This window comes from Nelusetta ayraudi, unplaced genomic scaffold (assembly GCF_046127955.1).
Source record: "Nelusetta ayraudi isolate G7.1 ecotype Tasmania unplaced genomic scaffold, CSIRO-AGI_Nayr_v1 ptg000173l, whole genome shotgun sequence".
NCBI classification, from domain to species: Eukaryota; Metazoa; Chordata; class Actinopteri; order Tetraodontiformes; family Monacanthidae; genus Nelusetta; species Nelusetta ayraudi.
Window position 1 is genome coordinate 400,001 of NW_027466222.1, and position 16,280 is coordinate 416,280.

The following is a 16,280-nucleotide window of genomic DNA, read 5'->3' on the forward strand; positions in this document are numbered from 1 at the left end:
TCTCTATTTTGGGCACTACAGTCTTGGTCTTTACGTATTTGCGAGTCAGTTTCCCACTGCGTTGGTCTGGGGTTTGACGCTGAGCTGGTATGAGAGGCTGTCAGCTGCTGTTGAAAATGACTGTGACAGCAAGAGACTCCAGTAAAATAGCACAAAGGTGTGGAGAAAACACAACGACAGCACAATGTGCAATTTGTTCAGCATTTTTCAGTTACTTGCTGGTTTGGGGAAGATGTCATAGAAATGCTCGGCTAAAAGAACTTCAATTCGCTATCACACAAACGAGACAACATTTGATTGTTGTTTCATCCTTGTGCTGTTATTTCGTATTGTGTCAACTCTTTGGTTGCCAATAACAGAGACATAAAGCACTTTACAAGAGCATTTTTACAACCTGCTGTTTCTCACTTACTCTTCTGCTAAAGTCTCAGAGACTGCCGTCCTCACTGGACAGTGTGTGTTTGGTGCACGGTGACTAAAGTCAGCTTCAGTGAGCGTCTCTGTCTACAACCTAAAAGTAGAGCCACTCATTCATAAAAAAGCACTTTCCCATTATGAAGCTCAGAGGCGACACTCAGACAGAAGAGCACTGGCAGACACTCAGATTTCTGGTGTCCTTTATATGAGTCAATATTCTTTTTTTTCCCCACTTTAATACAGGTACCAGTGTTTGCTATCAGACTAATGATGAAAAAAGGGTGTCAGGAAGTGTGGCGGTATCTGCTGAAAGATATTGGGGGAAACTAAAACCCTGAGGTGAGCAACAGCGCTCTGTCTGAGGTCATGACTCACTTCTGCCAACATGCCATGGTCATAGATATAACAGACAATTTACTGCATGTGCACACTTTTGAGATAGTAGAAGCTACATGGCTCTTAAGATCATCAGCACTGTCTGTTGGAAAAGGACAGTGAGACAAATGCAGGGGCAGGAGCTCAACTGCACCTCCTACACAGGAGTGCAAGGTGTTCACAGCTAGACGTAGTCGTTGTATTCTGATGGTGACAGCTGACAGCAGTAGGAAAGGAAGTGTTTCCCACTTTACACTGTCCAGTGTAAATATGAAGTCAACGGGGATCAGCAGAGAATGAGTCAAATCTTCTCCTGCGACTCACCTGGTGGGCCAGGATGTAGATGTTGTGTCCCACGTCTTTGGGTTTGATCTGGCCCACAAAACCGTCCTCGTCCTCGTCGCTCTCCAGACCCTGAGCGTAGGCCTCCTTCATGACGTCCACCTGAGGGACAGACGTCACTGAAACCTGCGTCCACCTCCAGGTGTAGACCAATATCTATGTGTGTGTGTGTGCTGTGTTGGTGTGCATGCTGACAAGTCCTACCAGTTCAGTGGGCCTCATCTTGGAGAGGATCTTCTCCGCGTTCTCGCTGTCATGGCGGCTCTCCATGATGGCCAGCAGAAGCTTGGAGGCGTTGTTCTACAAATGAATGCGTGACGTTCAACTTTGTGTTTATGTCAGCGGGATGGAAATCAATCCATCAAACGCATGGACAAACGTGTGGAGTGAGAGAGTTCCAAGATAGACACTGTTCCGTTGAACCCAACGTGTGCGTACATAGAAAAACTTCTAAAGCTTCAGGGCTGATTTACTTTTCGGCAAACCGTGAGAATAAGTGGAGTCTTTTCTGGCTGCTGCAAGCCGCGGCAGGAGGCCTTGCAGCCCCCTGGTGCTCACCTTCAGCTCCAGCACCAGGTCCAGTCGATCCTTCCCCAGCGGGTTGATGGGATTGACAATCAGTGCTATTATAATGTCAATGCCATTTGACTCGTGCTTGGCAATGCACGTCTGTGAAAAGAGACAAAGAGACGGACAGACAGAGAGACAGACGGCTCCGGTTGGCGTCTCATCATTAACAGACTCCCTACTCACTGAACTGTCCAGTCACTGTGGGGTACCTGGTTTTCGTGGCAGGGACCCTGGCAGTACTCGGTGATTGTCTCCAACGTCTGTCTCACCAGGTCCACGTTGCTCTCATTAATGTAAAGGCCCAGCAGGCCGAGGCCTCCAGTGGTGCTTCCGCAGATGCAATCCAGGAACTGGAGAGTCTCGCACACCAGGTTGTAGTTTGTTTTGTTGTTCTGGCAGCGCAGGAAGTTCTAAGTCGCGTGGAGAGAATTGAAGTCAGTCCGCCGCCAATTTCAGCAACGCTGGAGCTCGGCGTCCTCGAGCGAATGGCGGCAAGTACCTGCAAATCCGAGTTATGGTTCTCGCAGAGGAGCTGCAGGTAACGTAGTATTGGTTTCATGATGGTGATGGCCGGGCTCATCTGGGTTTCTTCCAGAACCTCTTCAGCCCCCAGATCGCCGGTTTGGCCCAGGCCCTCCAGGTCGGGGTCCAGCTCCTTTCTGAAGGCACAAAAGGCCTTTGAGGTGACGGAGGAGGCCTCCTTCAGCTGCCCTCGCATGTCCTCCCGTATATGAAGGCCTGAATCTTTCCCTTAACACAGTCCATAAAAAAAGAATCTGTTATATAAAGGAAAGTTAATATTTTCTGTATTATTTTCTTTTTTTTAACAAGGAAGTGAGAATCAAGCTTGCGTGATACAAGTGAAAGGTTAACTTGATCGATGGCGGCCTACGCAATGACATTCTAGACGTATTAAAGAAGAAACTCAGAGACCCCCCTCGACGAAAGGGTAGTATTGAATGGGGTTCTGCAGCATAAAAGGGTCTCAATCTTGATACAATGGCCTTTTGATAGGCTTGTGATGTGGGCAGTCACATGGCCCACTCATGTGACTGCAGGAACTGGGAACAACAGTCTGCACAGAGGTCAGCAGAGCGACAAAGATCATTGGGGATTTATGCTCCGCCATTGTTTGAGGCTCTGTGCCGATCTGAACCTGATGGCCACACATGGTGTAAATATTACAGTTAACAAGATTATGTTTGGACTACAGTGCGGCTGCTCTGAACTTAATTCGAGCCCCGTTTCTGAGGCTACTCGGTCGTGTTGAGGGCCCGAGAACTTGTTCACCATCTGCAAAGCTTCAACACAGTGCAGCTGCTCTGAGCTCTTCAGGTTCGAGTGTTTCCTGAACACCTTTTTTATATCTGACGCTGCTGATTTCGCCGTCATCGTCACGTTTTCTGGAGCTGAGCTCAAACATGTTGACCGACACGGTGGCCCTGATCTCCTGCTGGGCCAGGCGCATGCGGTCGTAGAAGACCTTGAAGAACCTCTCTGACTTCTTCTGCTTGTACAGCTGGTAGTGGAAGGAGATCTGAGGGAGAGGTGGAAGCACATCTTTCAAAGCGAGACAAACGAGGCGTATGCCTCCAAATTCCCCAACTCCAAGAAGAAGTTGCTGCTCACCTGTATCTGAGTGTTTCCGCCCTGCAGGAGGGCGATGCCCAGCAGGATGCTCTCTTCAAACACCCGGTCATTCTTGGTGTTGACGATGAGGTCGATCACCAGCTCCGACGTCCCGACATTGTCCAGGAGGCACTGGATCTCCACCATGGTGCTCACTGGCCTGTCAGAGTCCAACATGGGGGAACTTCCTGCAGAGATGTAAAGAAACATGGCTGATGAAGCCTTCAGTCTGATGGAAACCAATGCTGGCTGGCACAGAGCTGAGCAGCCTCTTTTCTCCCTGAGGAGCAGAGCGCTGCCGTGTTATCTGCGGCTGTTTCCTGTGCGCTAAGTAGTCACTGTGGTATCAACCTGCGGATGACGGCTTGACAAAGCCTCCAGATGAGCTGTTTCCACTTCCCAGCTCCGACTTGGAGTGGAGCTTTTGATTCCCAAAGTAGCGTGTGAGCAGAATCTTTCTGAGCTCGTTCCCCTGTGAAGACAGAAATGTGATATTAAGTCCATATCAGTGTCTGAGGAGGCAGCAGCCTCAAACTAGTGAACTCACATAATTAACCAAAGACCCAAAGTGGCAGAGCTTACAAACAATAGGGCCCGCTATCACTTTACACCTAACTGGAGATATCTCGGTTATCTCATGATACATTTCAGTCTTGATAAGAGCACCGGCCACAAGAATGACAACAATCATTCAAGGAGGAAATTGGAGAGTCTCATTGAGAAGCACAACAATAAGACAAGCAGCAGGAGACAGGTACAAGTCTATTTTTAACACCTGTGGCTACATTATTGTTCTTGTAACATTATTGTATTGTTACTGTGCAATAGTGTAGCTATGTAATTATTATGTGTGAATGTTTATGAACTTTTTATGTCAACTATTTCTATGTCAATTATTGTATTGTTGGGGACTACAGATGAAACTTAGCAGCAGTGCTAAGACGGCATATTTACGCTGAATACTCATGTACTCATCCATATGCACTGTTCCGTCTAAATAAACGTATAAATAAATACATTAGTAATACTTCTTATTTTGTCTTAAGCTTTAATGCCTTAAATGGGAAGACACAGAAATGCAGCCCTCTGGTTCAAACTCAACCTTATTTCATTCTGTGCACACAGGCCCGCCGCTGATTTTCTTCCCACAGTCCTAAACAAGTGCATGTAAAGAACACTCGGCACCCACTTAAACCTTGTTAGCATATAAAATGCAGGATAAACAGAATTGAAATGAGAAATGGAAAAAACAAAAAAAACAAACGTGTCATTCGCACAAAAGCGGCGCCGTGAAACTGTGACAAAAGGCTGCATGCGCTGATTTGTGTGGGATTCATGCACGGAACATAACAGCCCTTTAAAAGCAGCACTTTGCTTGTGGCGGCACATTCATCCCACTATTACATTTCCTCTTTATCCCAGACAAACTCTCACTAAAGAGGCAACGGATGCCGAGGCGCTGGAATGAGAGAATCACTCAGCAGTCGTGTCAAACTAAACAGTTCCAGTGGAGGACTTGCAGTGTCTCGGCAAGACTTGCAGTGTCCAGTGGACAATGCCACACATTACCACTGTCACGAGTGGAGAGGTGGACGGGATGGACGTATGGATTTGTTTTGGTGGGCGGAGGCAAAGGATCAATGGGCGGCAGCAAGCCACCTCTGGTTTCCATAGAAACTATTTATTAGAAGCATCCGCCATGTTGGTGGAAGCAGGTGGTGGGGGGAAAACAACACGAGAAAGACAGTAAAGGCACATCTTCATTGTATAATATGTCTGGTTGGATTGCAGCGCTGGCCATCAGTTTGGACGTCAGTTTGAGTGAATGGAGGAAGTCTGTTTCATTGAGGGTCAATTTAGGGAATTAATAAAATGAGAAACAGATTTTTGGTCCGTTGCTTGTCATTTAATTCATCTTTTATAAAAGTTACCAACATCTTCATTCGCCTCAATTTGTTTTCTTTTAATAATGGTGACCAAATTATTTAGTTAGATTATTTCTTCATTAATTTATATTTTTTAATATTTAAAAAAAAAAAAACTCAATCATTTTAAATCATGAATAAAATCATTGACAAATCAATTTGAAATCCCTCTTTTTCCTATGATGCAGTTTTCGTCTGAGGCCGACACAACAACAAGTTGCTGGTGTCTCTGCTCATCTGCACGTTCCCGCTTTGTGACCGTCACACCTCCATTAAATATGAAGAAAACAGCCCATTGGTATTCATCTCCAATCATTTCTGCAGCTGCATTTGGAGGCATTGTTCCCCACAGCTAGTGGCCCGGGGACGTATAAAAAGTGTAATACAATGTGGGAAGAAGAAATGAATGACCAAACAGGAACACTCCTGGTTTCCAAATCAGATTTGGTTTTTTGTACAAGGACTCCTGAAGTCCTGAACAAACATTTAAACGCAAAGTTGAGGCGGCCGGGAAACCTTAGGGCTGACAGACACAGACAGACAGACTGACTGAGTGACTGACTGAGTGACAGACTGACTGACCCGGTGCAGCCTGACCGACGAGCCTTGAAGTGGGAGAGGCGGAGGAGCACGTGTGGCTGATGCTCTTTGTGTCAGTAAATACTCCATCTCATCTGCAGTCAGCAGAGACACTTGTCTGCCTGCACTGTCTGGCAGGCTGACTGTCTCAAACGCACCGACACGCACACGCACACACACACACACCTTGAACTGGAGCCGTGCGTCCACTGAACGTCTCTCTGCTTCCACGCAGCCAGACTCTCCGTCAGGCTCCGCAGGGCAAAAAAAACTTTTCCTGACTGTGGGGCTGAAATCACGTCTGATTCATTTTCACTCTTTTTCACCAAGCGGGGATGTGAGGGTTTGGACTCGACTCATTTATGAAACTAAGTTACTGGGGGGGCTCGCAGCGTTTGCTTTATGTTTTTTTTTTTCCCGCTCTCTCCTTATCGCTCCTCCGTGGGGCTGCAGTCTGCGGACAGGGGTAGGTGGTGGGGGGGGTGAGGAGGGGTTGCAGGCGGGGTGGTGTTAGGGGAGAGACTCGACTCCAGCCTGACTCATCCGCATGCTGCTGCAAAACCCAGTCAGGTGATGTAAGAGCCACAGGAAAGACAGAGAGAGAGCGAGAGAGAGAGAGAGAGATAGAAATAGAGGTGGAGGAGCTGACAGAGGAGGTGGGAGGAGGGGGGGGGGGGGTTGACGGAGCGAGAGGAACAAACAAAAAAGCCCGGCGAGAGCCAGACAGTCGTGGCGCTCTTTAAAATGTGCACCGGCACGCCACACTGCGGCTCTGGTGTCCAAGCTGCGGATGAGCTGCTGATCCCTACCTCCTCCAGCGTCCTCATGTTCCCTTTTTCAACCCAGCCCTCCCCTCACTCCCCTCCCCTCATCTCTCCTCCTCACCCCTCTCTCCCTCCCTCCCACAGCTCGGCTGTCTGCGGATCTCTCAGACGTCGGCAGAAGAGACAAAGGCAGCAGGGCCGCTCGCCGATTCTCGACGGGGTCTGCAGAAGCCGCGCAGCCTGGACGAGGGGCAGCGTTAGCCGTGAACCAAAGCAGACAGCGGCGGGCTTGAGCCTGGGGGGATGGGAGGGGAGGTGGGAGGGGTGGGGTTCGGAAGGGATGGGAGGGGGTTGCATGAGCGGCGCAGGTCAGACAAGGTCGATTATCCGGGAGAGGGGGAAGAGGGGCGGTTCAACGCAGGATCCCATCAGAGGGGCTAATAGTTTGTCTTCGCTGCGACACATTCCAGCACGACAGAAAGCCGTCGAGGAGGCAGACAATGTGCACGTGTGGGCGTGAGCGTCAGCGCCAGCGTCCTGCACGCCGCCACGCACGAAGGAACGTGAAGTCGTTTTCCTCGACGAGCTTCTGAGCTGCACGGCTGTCCCGGCGCTCTGCATCTCCTGGAGGGATTTTTCAAGCCAGACTTTGTGCTGCTGGTGTCAACAAATGACACAACACACAACACAGGGAGAAAACCAGTTTGATCCTGCTCGGAATAAACTCGTGTCTGGCGTCAGACCTCGTCGGGAACTCCCTCTTTGCAGCTTCAAACGCTCAAGATTTGCGTAAAACTTGAGCAGGATTTCTTTTTAAAGTGTCAGAAAAACACAGCTGGAAAATTCTAAAGAGTAGCAGGCAGCGAAAAGCCTCTTCAATCTAACTTGTGGATGTTTTCTACGTGCAGGGGCCTCGCGGGAGGGCGAACACCTAAACCAGGAGAGCAGCCGCAGAGGATTTCTGGAAAACCTTCAGAAGGAGCCGCTCAACTTTTGACAGATGATGTGATGCAGCGTCTGGTCCTACACAGCAGAATGCCACAGAGGGCCAGTTGTGACTGATTAACATATTGTGCGGCCTGTAAACATGGAACGAAAACATTTTCTGTTGCAGTTCTGCAAAATAGGCTTCATTTTCCCAGAATCACCCGAAATAAAATTCAGAGGAGAGAAAAAGCTTTTTTCTGTCTCACTGCTAAACTGATCTGCTTCTAGTTCCCCACTCATTAGTTCAATTTGAAATGCAAACGCAACTGGCGAGTTGCTGCACTGTGCCTGCATTGACTCAACATGTCTACTAAACAGACAAAAATCATTTTTCAAGACTGTTAACTTAAGCCAAAAAAACACACACATAAAGCACACGCCAACAACGCCTGCCATATTCTCCCCTTCTTACACATACTCAGGGAAAACTGGTGGCCCTTGGAAGGGAAGGAAGGCACAACACAGGCCAACTGCGATGCCTTCAGGGAGAAATCTGAGGATCAGTACACACAGCATACAGCCCGAGGACACCAGGGCCAAGAAACAAGTGATTTTGACACTGACGCTGCATTTTCCAGCACAACTTCTTCCAAGGCACACACACACACACACACACACACACACACACACACACACACACACACACACACACACACACACACACACACACACGAAGTGCGATTTCTGATGCCGACCTTCTAGGAAATAGCAATTGCATTCATGCTTCTCATTACTCTCAAGTTTAGAAACACTAATTCCAATCATTTTTAATACTAAAATGAAAACAAACAACAAAAAAAAATAGAGCACGTTTAAAAAAAAAAAACCACACACCTAATGATTTGATTGGTTCAAGTCAAACTGGCCTCTGATAAAAGTGTCTTTTCCCCCCATGACTCAGGTGTCTTGTTGTTAATGTCCTGACCCCTGGTGTGCAGCTCTCTTCACAGGGTCAAGACTCACTCATGGCCAACCACTTGAAATGCTTCAGTATCGGAGGGCATCTGTCGCCAGGGAACCAAACAACAGTTTTGTTTTCCAGGCTCGAAAAGTTTCTACATGTACAACAACAACTACAGCAACAACAACGAGGCCTTTGTTGGAAACTTCCCATCAGTTGTTCAAGTTGAACGGCGAGGAAAATGAAACGCGACATCGACTGGAGCACGCAAACATGTGGGAAAAAAAAGTTGAAACGCAGCCATGCAGCACGCGTCGCACGCAGTCACTGCAACAGTTTCCTAGTTACATCTCCTTAGCGCAGAAAATGCTTTTGCCCAACAAACAAGCACATCGGCAAAACAAATTAAGGCGGCATGTGACAGCAATTGGTGAAGCTGGTCGGGGCAAATACAAGAGCAGCAGTGTAAACAAGTGATCAGGAGGAGGAGCAGGAGGGAAGAGAGGCAGACTGCTGACTGGCCACTTCAACATGGTTACCAGTGTTAAATGCGATTCACTTGCTTTGCTAAGAGTTGATCACGGATGCTTGGACAACTGGAAGAGTGGGAAAAAATGAGATAAAATAAAATAAAGCACAGCCGTTGTTCAAATTTCAAAAGGTGATATATTTGATATTTCCGTGTGTGTTGGTGGCATTTGCAAACCCCTATGACCACTGAGGAGATCCCAGTGACTGCGGAGACACTCAACATGGTGATGTTTAGCCTCCAGCCAGAGGATGAGTTGGCTAAAAACATGCTGTTACGACTGCTGCTGCCACATAAACGGTGCGGAGATGCGCTGCCATCAGGGCCTGCAGTAACCCCACAGTGACGAGGTTACACTGCCCAATAAATACACTTTTTATGAAAGGTGACTACCTAGAAGAATTTAAATATAAAACATGTTTTATTATTCTTTTTATTGTTTCTTACATAACTCCATGTGTGTTCATACGTAGTTGTGATGCCTTCAGTGAGAAACTGCAACATCAAATAGTCAATAAATTCATCGGGCGTGTCCAAACTTCTGACTGGTAGGTGTATGCAACCTAGACACCAACCTAACTGTTTCCTACTGACATCACTTTCAGCATCAGACTTGAGAGTGAGAGAGCCGGCGATGTCAGAAGGGGCTTCGAGGACGTTGTAGCAACACAGCAGACTGTCCCGTGTGATTTATGGTGCTTTATCTCTGGCGAGGACAGCGTGGACAAAGATATGATAAGGAAGTCTTTGAGGGGCCGTAAAACACTGTGGAGAGTGTAGTGAAAACAAAATAATTTCCCAGGATTTATTCTTATTGGCTTTGCTGTGTCAGAGTTTAGTTCTATCTGGATATAATCAGAAGTGCATGTCTGCAGAAGTCTCACTCACTCTGTAAAAAAATAATCAGAATCCTCAGATTTTTTTAATTGTTGGCTGAAAAAAATATTCGACACATGAACACAACATAGTTGTAATATATTATATAGTTAAAATTGTTTTATATGAATATGGGCCTCTCTCTTTGTGAAGGACTGAAGGCTTCAGCAGTCCAGGCCCATTATGGCCCTGTTCACTATCGTGGAACCACAGCAGAAACAAAGTTCACTAGCAGACACAGACTGGGCGGAAATAACCCTTGACTTCGTCCAACCCCAGCAGCGCCGCATGAGGAGAGTCAAAAGAAGAAGCGGTTGGTCCGAATGAAAGTTGGGGAAGCTCATAAGATTCAATGGTCCCGTCATGTGCCTCCCTGAGCACAAGAGACTCACCTCACATGCAATCAGATCTGAGTAACGCGCTGTGAACCGTATCCAAACACTGTCTGCAATGACAAGCAGTCTCTGTCAACTCCAACCGCAGATACGTGAAGTCCGAGGCTCTTCTTCCACAGGAAGCCCTCTTGTTTCTCCAGGTCCAAGCTAAGCCAGTGGTGCCACGCCACCCAAATTACATAAAGCTGACGTGTAAAAGCAAAATTTAAAAAAAGAAACAAACAAATATGCTGTATGCATACATGCAACATGCTGTTTGAACAGGTTGCCTATATTCCTGTCGTAACCCCAACAAATATGTGTATATGAGCTTTTTAACACTAATTCAGACAGTTGGTACATGTCATAAAACCTTTCACTCTAAAGTCTTTAGGGGGTAAAACACGTGAATATTTGGGATTTTTTTTTTTGTTTTGTGTTTTTCCAAATAAAAAGGTACATTCAGAAACACGCTCCTTTTAGCACATTGAAATTAATTTCCATCCGCTAAAATAAAAGACAGAAAAAATTCAGACGCCTTCCTCTAATCAACCGCATCTGCGGAACATTTTTCCATCACATGTGCAACTCCAGCCTCTGCACCACAACTGTACTGCCGGAGTCAGAGAGCTGCAGGCGTGCAGACATGATTCAGGATCACTTGAGACACACAGAGGGAGCAAGACGTTTCACAGGGCAAACAAAAGTCGTGTGTTACCAAAAGAAATTAACATAACACAATGAAAAATAAACACAGCCACCATCCATGTGCACACAAATAAATGAGTTCCCATGGAGTGGTTGTTATATTTAATACAAGTCAAGATGTTTTTAGTCACACTAAATCCCAGCTGTTGGAGGTTTTCAGAACAGTGTCCCTCAGTCATGAAAAACCTGACTCCTTATTTTCCTACATATATAATCCTGCAACGCTGCTTATTTATTCACTTTTTCCTTTCCAAGTGAAATGACAGCCGTGCAGCCTGAGTTCACCACTTTGCTTCCTGCCCTCGCTGACCTGCTTCCTGTGGACCAAACCTTCGCCGAGCTCCACTTCCTCCCCGTGGGACACACAGGGAAAACCCTGCAGGATGAGCTCACCGAGGGTTCAGCCAGTGTGACACTGCTAGTGTGTGTGTGTGTGTGTGTGTGCGAGTGCCCGCACATGTGAGAGAAGCCTCCCACCCGTGTGATGCGCTTAGCATGGAAAGGGTGGTAATCTGCAAATCTTCTTTGCTTTGGGCAGGTGGTGTGAAACTTGGCGAGGGAAGACGGAGCGACGGAGCGACGGAGCGACGGAGCCGGTGTGAATGACAGGGATGAGCGTGAGAGAGAGACATTACATAACTAGCCGCTCTAATCCCCTATAAACAAGAGGACATGCTTAGGTGCACATGCACATGACTGCCTATGGTGCACATGCATACATCCATGTGCTCCACACAGAGAATTTGCTAAAAGTAGAACAGATTTTTTTTTTCAAAGATGTTTACAATAATAAATAAATAAACAATTTTGATTTTCTTTTTCTTTCTTTTTTTTACATTTTTAAACTTTCTTTAGTTCATTCAGTGAGTCGAATGGCAGCTAAAAAATAATGAAGTCAAAAGTCCAAAATATAAAAAGTGAGTAAATGTGAAAAATAAAAATTAAAACTGGCAGTGAGGTTTACTGAAGACAACTATCGCTGCTCCATGACCTTAAAGAGCATCAAGTGCGGATGAGTCACACTGGTATGTATAAAAAAAAATAATAATAAAAAAATAAAAACATAAAAAAAATAAAAAAAATGCATGATTCATTCTTTTTTTGAGCACCACTCACTAGTATGCATGCAGTAATGCAGCCCAGCCCAGGCTTTAGAGCTCTCTCTCTCTCTCTCTCTCTCTCTCTCTCTCTCTCTCTCTCTCTCTCTCTCTCTCTCTCTCTCTCTCTCTCTCTCTCTCTCTCTCTCTCTCTCTCTCTCTCTCTCTCTCTCTCTCTCTCTCTCTCTCTCTCTCTCTCTCTCTCTCTCTCTAGCAGCTCAGGTGCTCACGGCCGAGTATCACAGACAGGGCAGGGCAGGTGAGGGGGGGTTATGGGAGGTGAGGGGGGTTAGGGGAGGTGAGGAGGATCAGGGGGGTGAGGGGGGACTGCCAGGCTGACTGGGCCTGGCATCGCTCCCACACAACCGTCCAAAAGCAGCACTTTACATGTCGGCTGAAACCGCTCAGGTGCAGCAATAAGACGCAAAGCACTGTCACTGTGTGTGTGTGTGTGTGTGTGTGTGTGTGTGTGTGTGTGTGTGTGTGCTGCTGCTGCTGACTTTGCCTGGTCTGCTGCCCGTGGGACCAGAACTCCTGATGTGACCCAGCCAAACAAACAGAGCGGCTAGGGTGGGAAGACGAAGGGGGGTGCAGTGGGGGTAGGGAGGAGAGGGAGTGAGGGGGGGTGGCTGGGGGGGGGGGTTGTAGACGAGAAGAAAAAAAAAGAAAATGGCACAGACGGAGACAATGCACAGTTGGGGGGCAAGAAGAGGAGGAGGAGGAGGAGGAGGAGAGCAGACGGCAGAGCAAGCGAGCGAGTGAGGGAGGGAGGGAGTAGGGGGGGAGGGAGGGAGGGAGAACATGGCGGTGCACGTGACTCCGGCTGAGCCACTGCGGGCTCTTACGTAAGCGCACCCCCTGCCCCGTCTCCTCCTCCACCCAGCCGACTCCACTTCCCTCCAATCCCTCGCTCTGCCGCCGCTGCCCGCTCCTTTCTCCCCTCGCTCTCCCACTCACGTGGCTCCTCACATGGCCCATTCTCTCTCTCTCTCACCCCTCCTCCCCCGCCCCTCCCCTCCCTGATCACTCTCCCGCCGTCTCTCTCTTTCTCTCGCTCTCCTCCTCCTCCGCCCACTTGCATCCCAGGGGAGCCACCAACCTCTGCAGCCCGTGCGCTGTCACACTCTCTCTCCCTCCCTCCCTCCCTCCCTCCCTCTCTCTCTCCCTCTCTTGTGTCTGTCTGCCTCTCCCTCTCTCATTATTTTCATCAGTCGCTCCTCTTCCCTGGTGCCTGTGCTGTGCAGCGAGGCTGCAGCTCCACGCTCAGGGCGAGAGGGAAAACGCCAGAGACGGACGGCTGCCGATGACACGCACGCACACGTGCACACACACACACACACACACACACACACACACACACACACACACACACACACACACACACACACACACACACACACAAACTGACATTTCACGTACTGTTAGCGAGACGTCGAGTCACTTTTTCCCTTGTTAAAATGAGTTTCTGTGCGATTCCTCTCCACCCTTCAACACGCAGAGACAAAGCTGGCGCTGCGTTTGTTGCGACTCCAAAATGAAGCTTTTTGCAAATGGACTGCATGGGATTTAATTCACAAAAAATCTCAGATTAGGATTTAATTTTTCTATTATGTCCATTCTGTCTTTGTTTCTCATAGTTTTGTTTTTCCTCGTCTTGACAAAAGAAAAACCAAACTAGGATTTCATTGTTTGCTTTTATCCTAAGTATCACTTAAGCACAGCCACACTGCCTCAAGTTGCAAGCTAAAAAGTTTACACGCATCACACAGCGCCCTCAGCTGGCCTGGTCAAGCAGTACACAGCACTGGTTGCCTGCCCGGCACGCCGCAGACGCTGAGGAAGACGTCACCGGACATGACTTGAGCAATAAATACAGTAGTAGAACTAGAACTGACTAGAAATGGTACCGAAGCAACAGGACTGACGTGTTCTGACAAGAAGGTGCGGAGCAGGAGACCAGATGAAGGCCAGCTGGGGGCGCTGCTGTGCCTTTCTCCCAGATAAAAATCAGTGCATCAACAGAATGACTATGAAATTGTCATTTAAAGGCAGACAGATGACAAAGTGTTTCAGCGACAGCACGAGAGGATGAAGGAAGAGAAGCGCGAGGAGAACATGGAAGCCCTGGTGGTCTGAGGGCAGCAGCACCTGCCTGCTCAGCTTTGCAGCAAACCAGGGGGGCAGAACTCGCTGGAGCCCGACTGGACCGGAAACTCGAGCGAGCCAGACGCCGTGACCTACTGTCTCCTTGCAGCCGGACTCAAAGTCTGGGTGCCAGAAACCTTTGGGAAGGTGTCTGCAGAGATGACCTTCCTCTGCACCATCGCTCTGCACGCACAGCCTCCTCCTCCACCTTCTCCTCCTCCTCCTCCTCCTCCTCCAGCCGCCCGCCCTCTCAGTACTCTTGACCATGCCGTGTGTGTGTGCGTGTGCTCGTGCACAGCAGACAACAGACTGCTGCACCCCCCCCGGGCCCCTCCCCCCTCCCTCCCAGATCCGTCGCTGCAGTATCGATTTGTTTGTTCAGAGACGGCTCCCCCTCCTCCTCCCTCCCAACCCTCCACCCTCTCCATCCTATTCTCCCTCTCAGTGTGAGCGTGTCCTCAAGTGCCTCCCTGCCTTATGTAACACAGACACAGGCCCACAGCATACTGATGAAGAGTCTGGGCTGACAGACCTGAGAGGAAGGCAGCGCTCGCTACAGCACTGCTGCCACCTCCATCCTCCACCAACCACTCTGATAATTGCACTTCATTAAGGCTGATGAGGGAGGGAGGGATACCCATCTTTTTTTTTGGAAGGGTGAGAAGATATCACTCAGCGTGAAGCTGTGTTTTCAGTGTTTTCTGTGTTTTCAGTGTTTTCGGTGCTTTCAGTGTTGGCGGTGGAGCACTCACAGACTCATCGAAGCACTCCTTCTTCTCCAGCATCTCTCGGAGCGTCTGGAGGATTTTGATGCACAGCTTCTCCTCCTTGTCCATGAGCTTCTTGGTGTGTTTAATGAGCCTGACAGGGCGACAAGTGGAGCCACCACGTCAATGGCTGTCACGCCTCTGCTAATGCACCCACTGGCACCACAACTGAAAACAAAGTGATCCTTTATCGACCGCCACCTGGTGAAATGTCCCAGGAGGGCCCCCAGCAGCAGAGTAACAGCGCCCCTGCTGGACTGATTGTGCATCGACAATTTACTTTTTAAATAAAGGCTTGAATGTGATAAAAAATAATAATAATAATAATAATAATAAAAATAATGATCAACTCTGATAAAATCTAAAAATAATTCACAGATGGTCGTTCAGTGAAGAAACTGAATTGAAGTTGCTCAACTTTTTTAATTGATCAGCTTGCAGCTCAAACAAAGGCCACAACACTGCTATTGATCTATAGACTGGACTTACTTGGACATGAAGGCTCCACTCTCACAGCGTAAGCGAGCAGCTTCTGGAAACAGCAGCTCTGGGCTGTAAAGGACGTCAACCAGCACTGAAAACTCTGCCTGAACTTTGGGGCTGAACTGCTCCTCCAAAAGACAGACGACTCCCTGAAAAAAATAAATAAATTGAATATTAGGGCTCCATCAAAACTCTTATTCAGAGCATAATTAGAAAAATATATATTCATGAAAACCTGAGAACGGCGGTATAATTACAAATTGCTTTCAGTTTGATTCTAAAAAATAATAATAATCAGAGTAACTGATTATTATTATTTTTCAACTTGTAAAGTCTAAAACAGCCTCATCATTGTCAGCGACCCTTTGATCTTTTCCCTGCAGAGCCGTGCAGTGCCAGGCAGGACGCTGTTCATTGATGTCAACTGTAAATTGTGGTGCAGAACTCTGCACGCTGCGTTCACCTGCAGCAGCGATGTCGGGCAGCGGGGCGCTGCCACCGCGCTTCTAAAGACTCAAATGAAGTGAATTTAAAAGAGGCCAATGAATGTGGAGCTTACATTGATACAGCATTAGTGAATATAGATGTGGGTAAAATGTCTGTTAAATTTTCTGAAGCTTAAAAAAAGATTATAATCTGCATTACATATCCATACAGACAATTGCAGCACTAAAGACAAGTTGCTGTTTCTATTTAATGGGGGGGGGATTTCTAACATCCCTCTAAAAGTTGGCAGCTCTCACCAAACTGTCTGCTGAAGCCCCGAAGAGCCGACGTGCAACCTCGGAGCAGCTACGCAGGGCGAATACTTG

The 16,280-nt window shown here is 47.9% G+C and overlaps 1 protein-coding gene across 1 annotated transcript in view; it reads right to left on the bottom strand.

Annotated features, from left to right (window-relative positions):
• itpr2 (inositol 1,4,5-trisphosphate receptor, type 2) overlaps positions 1 to 16,280 on the bottom strand; it is a 54,763-nt gene that overhangs the window by 17,286 nt on the left and 21,197 nt on the right. The window contains exons 36-45 of the mRNA XM_076014816.1: positions 15,475 to 15,617; positions 14,971 to 15,079; positions 3,685 to 3,805; positions 3,334 to 3,521; positions 3,061 to 3,241; positions 2,204 to 2,454; positions 1,914 to 2,114; positions 1,693 to 1,803; positions 1,339 to 1,434; positions 1,117 to 1,236 (exon numbers count right to left, since the gene is read on the bottom strand). Coding sequence (XP_075870931.1) covers positions 1,117 to 1,236; positions 1,339 to 1,434; positions 1,693 to 1,803; positions 1,914 to 2,114; positions 2,204 to 2,454; positions 3,061 to 3,241; positions 3,334 to 3,521; positions 3,685 to 3,805; positions 14,971 to 15,079; positions 15,475 to 15,617 — 1,521 coding nt within the window. The remainder of the gene's footprint in view (positions 1 to 1,116; positions 1,237 to 1,338; positions 1,435 to 1,692; positions 1,804 to 1,913; positions 2,115 to 2,203; positions 2,455 to 3,060; positions 3,242 to 3,333; positions 3,522 to 3,684; positions 3,806 to 14,970; positions 15,080 to 15,474; positions 15,618 to 16,280) is intronic.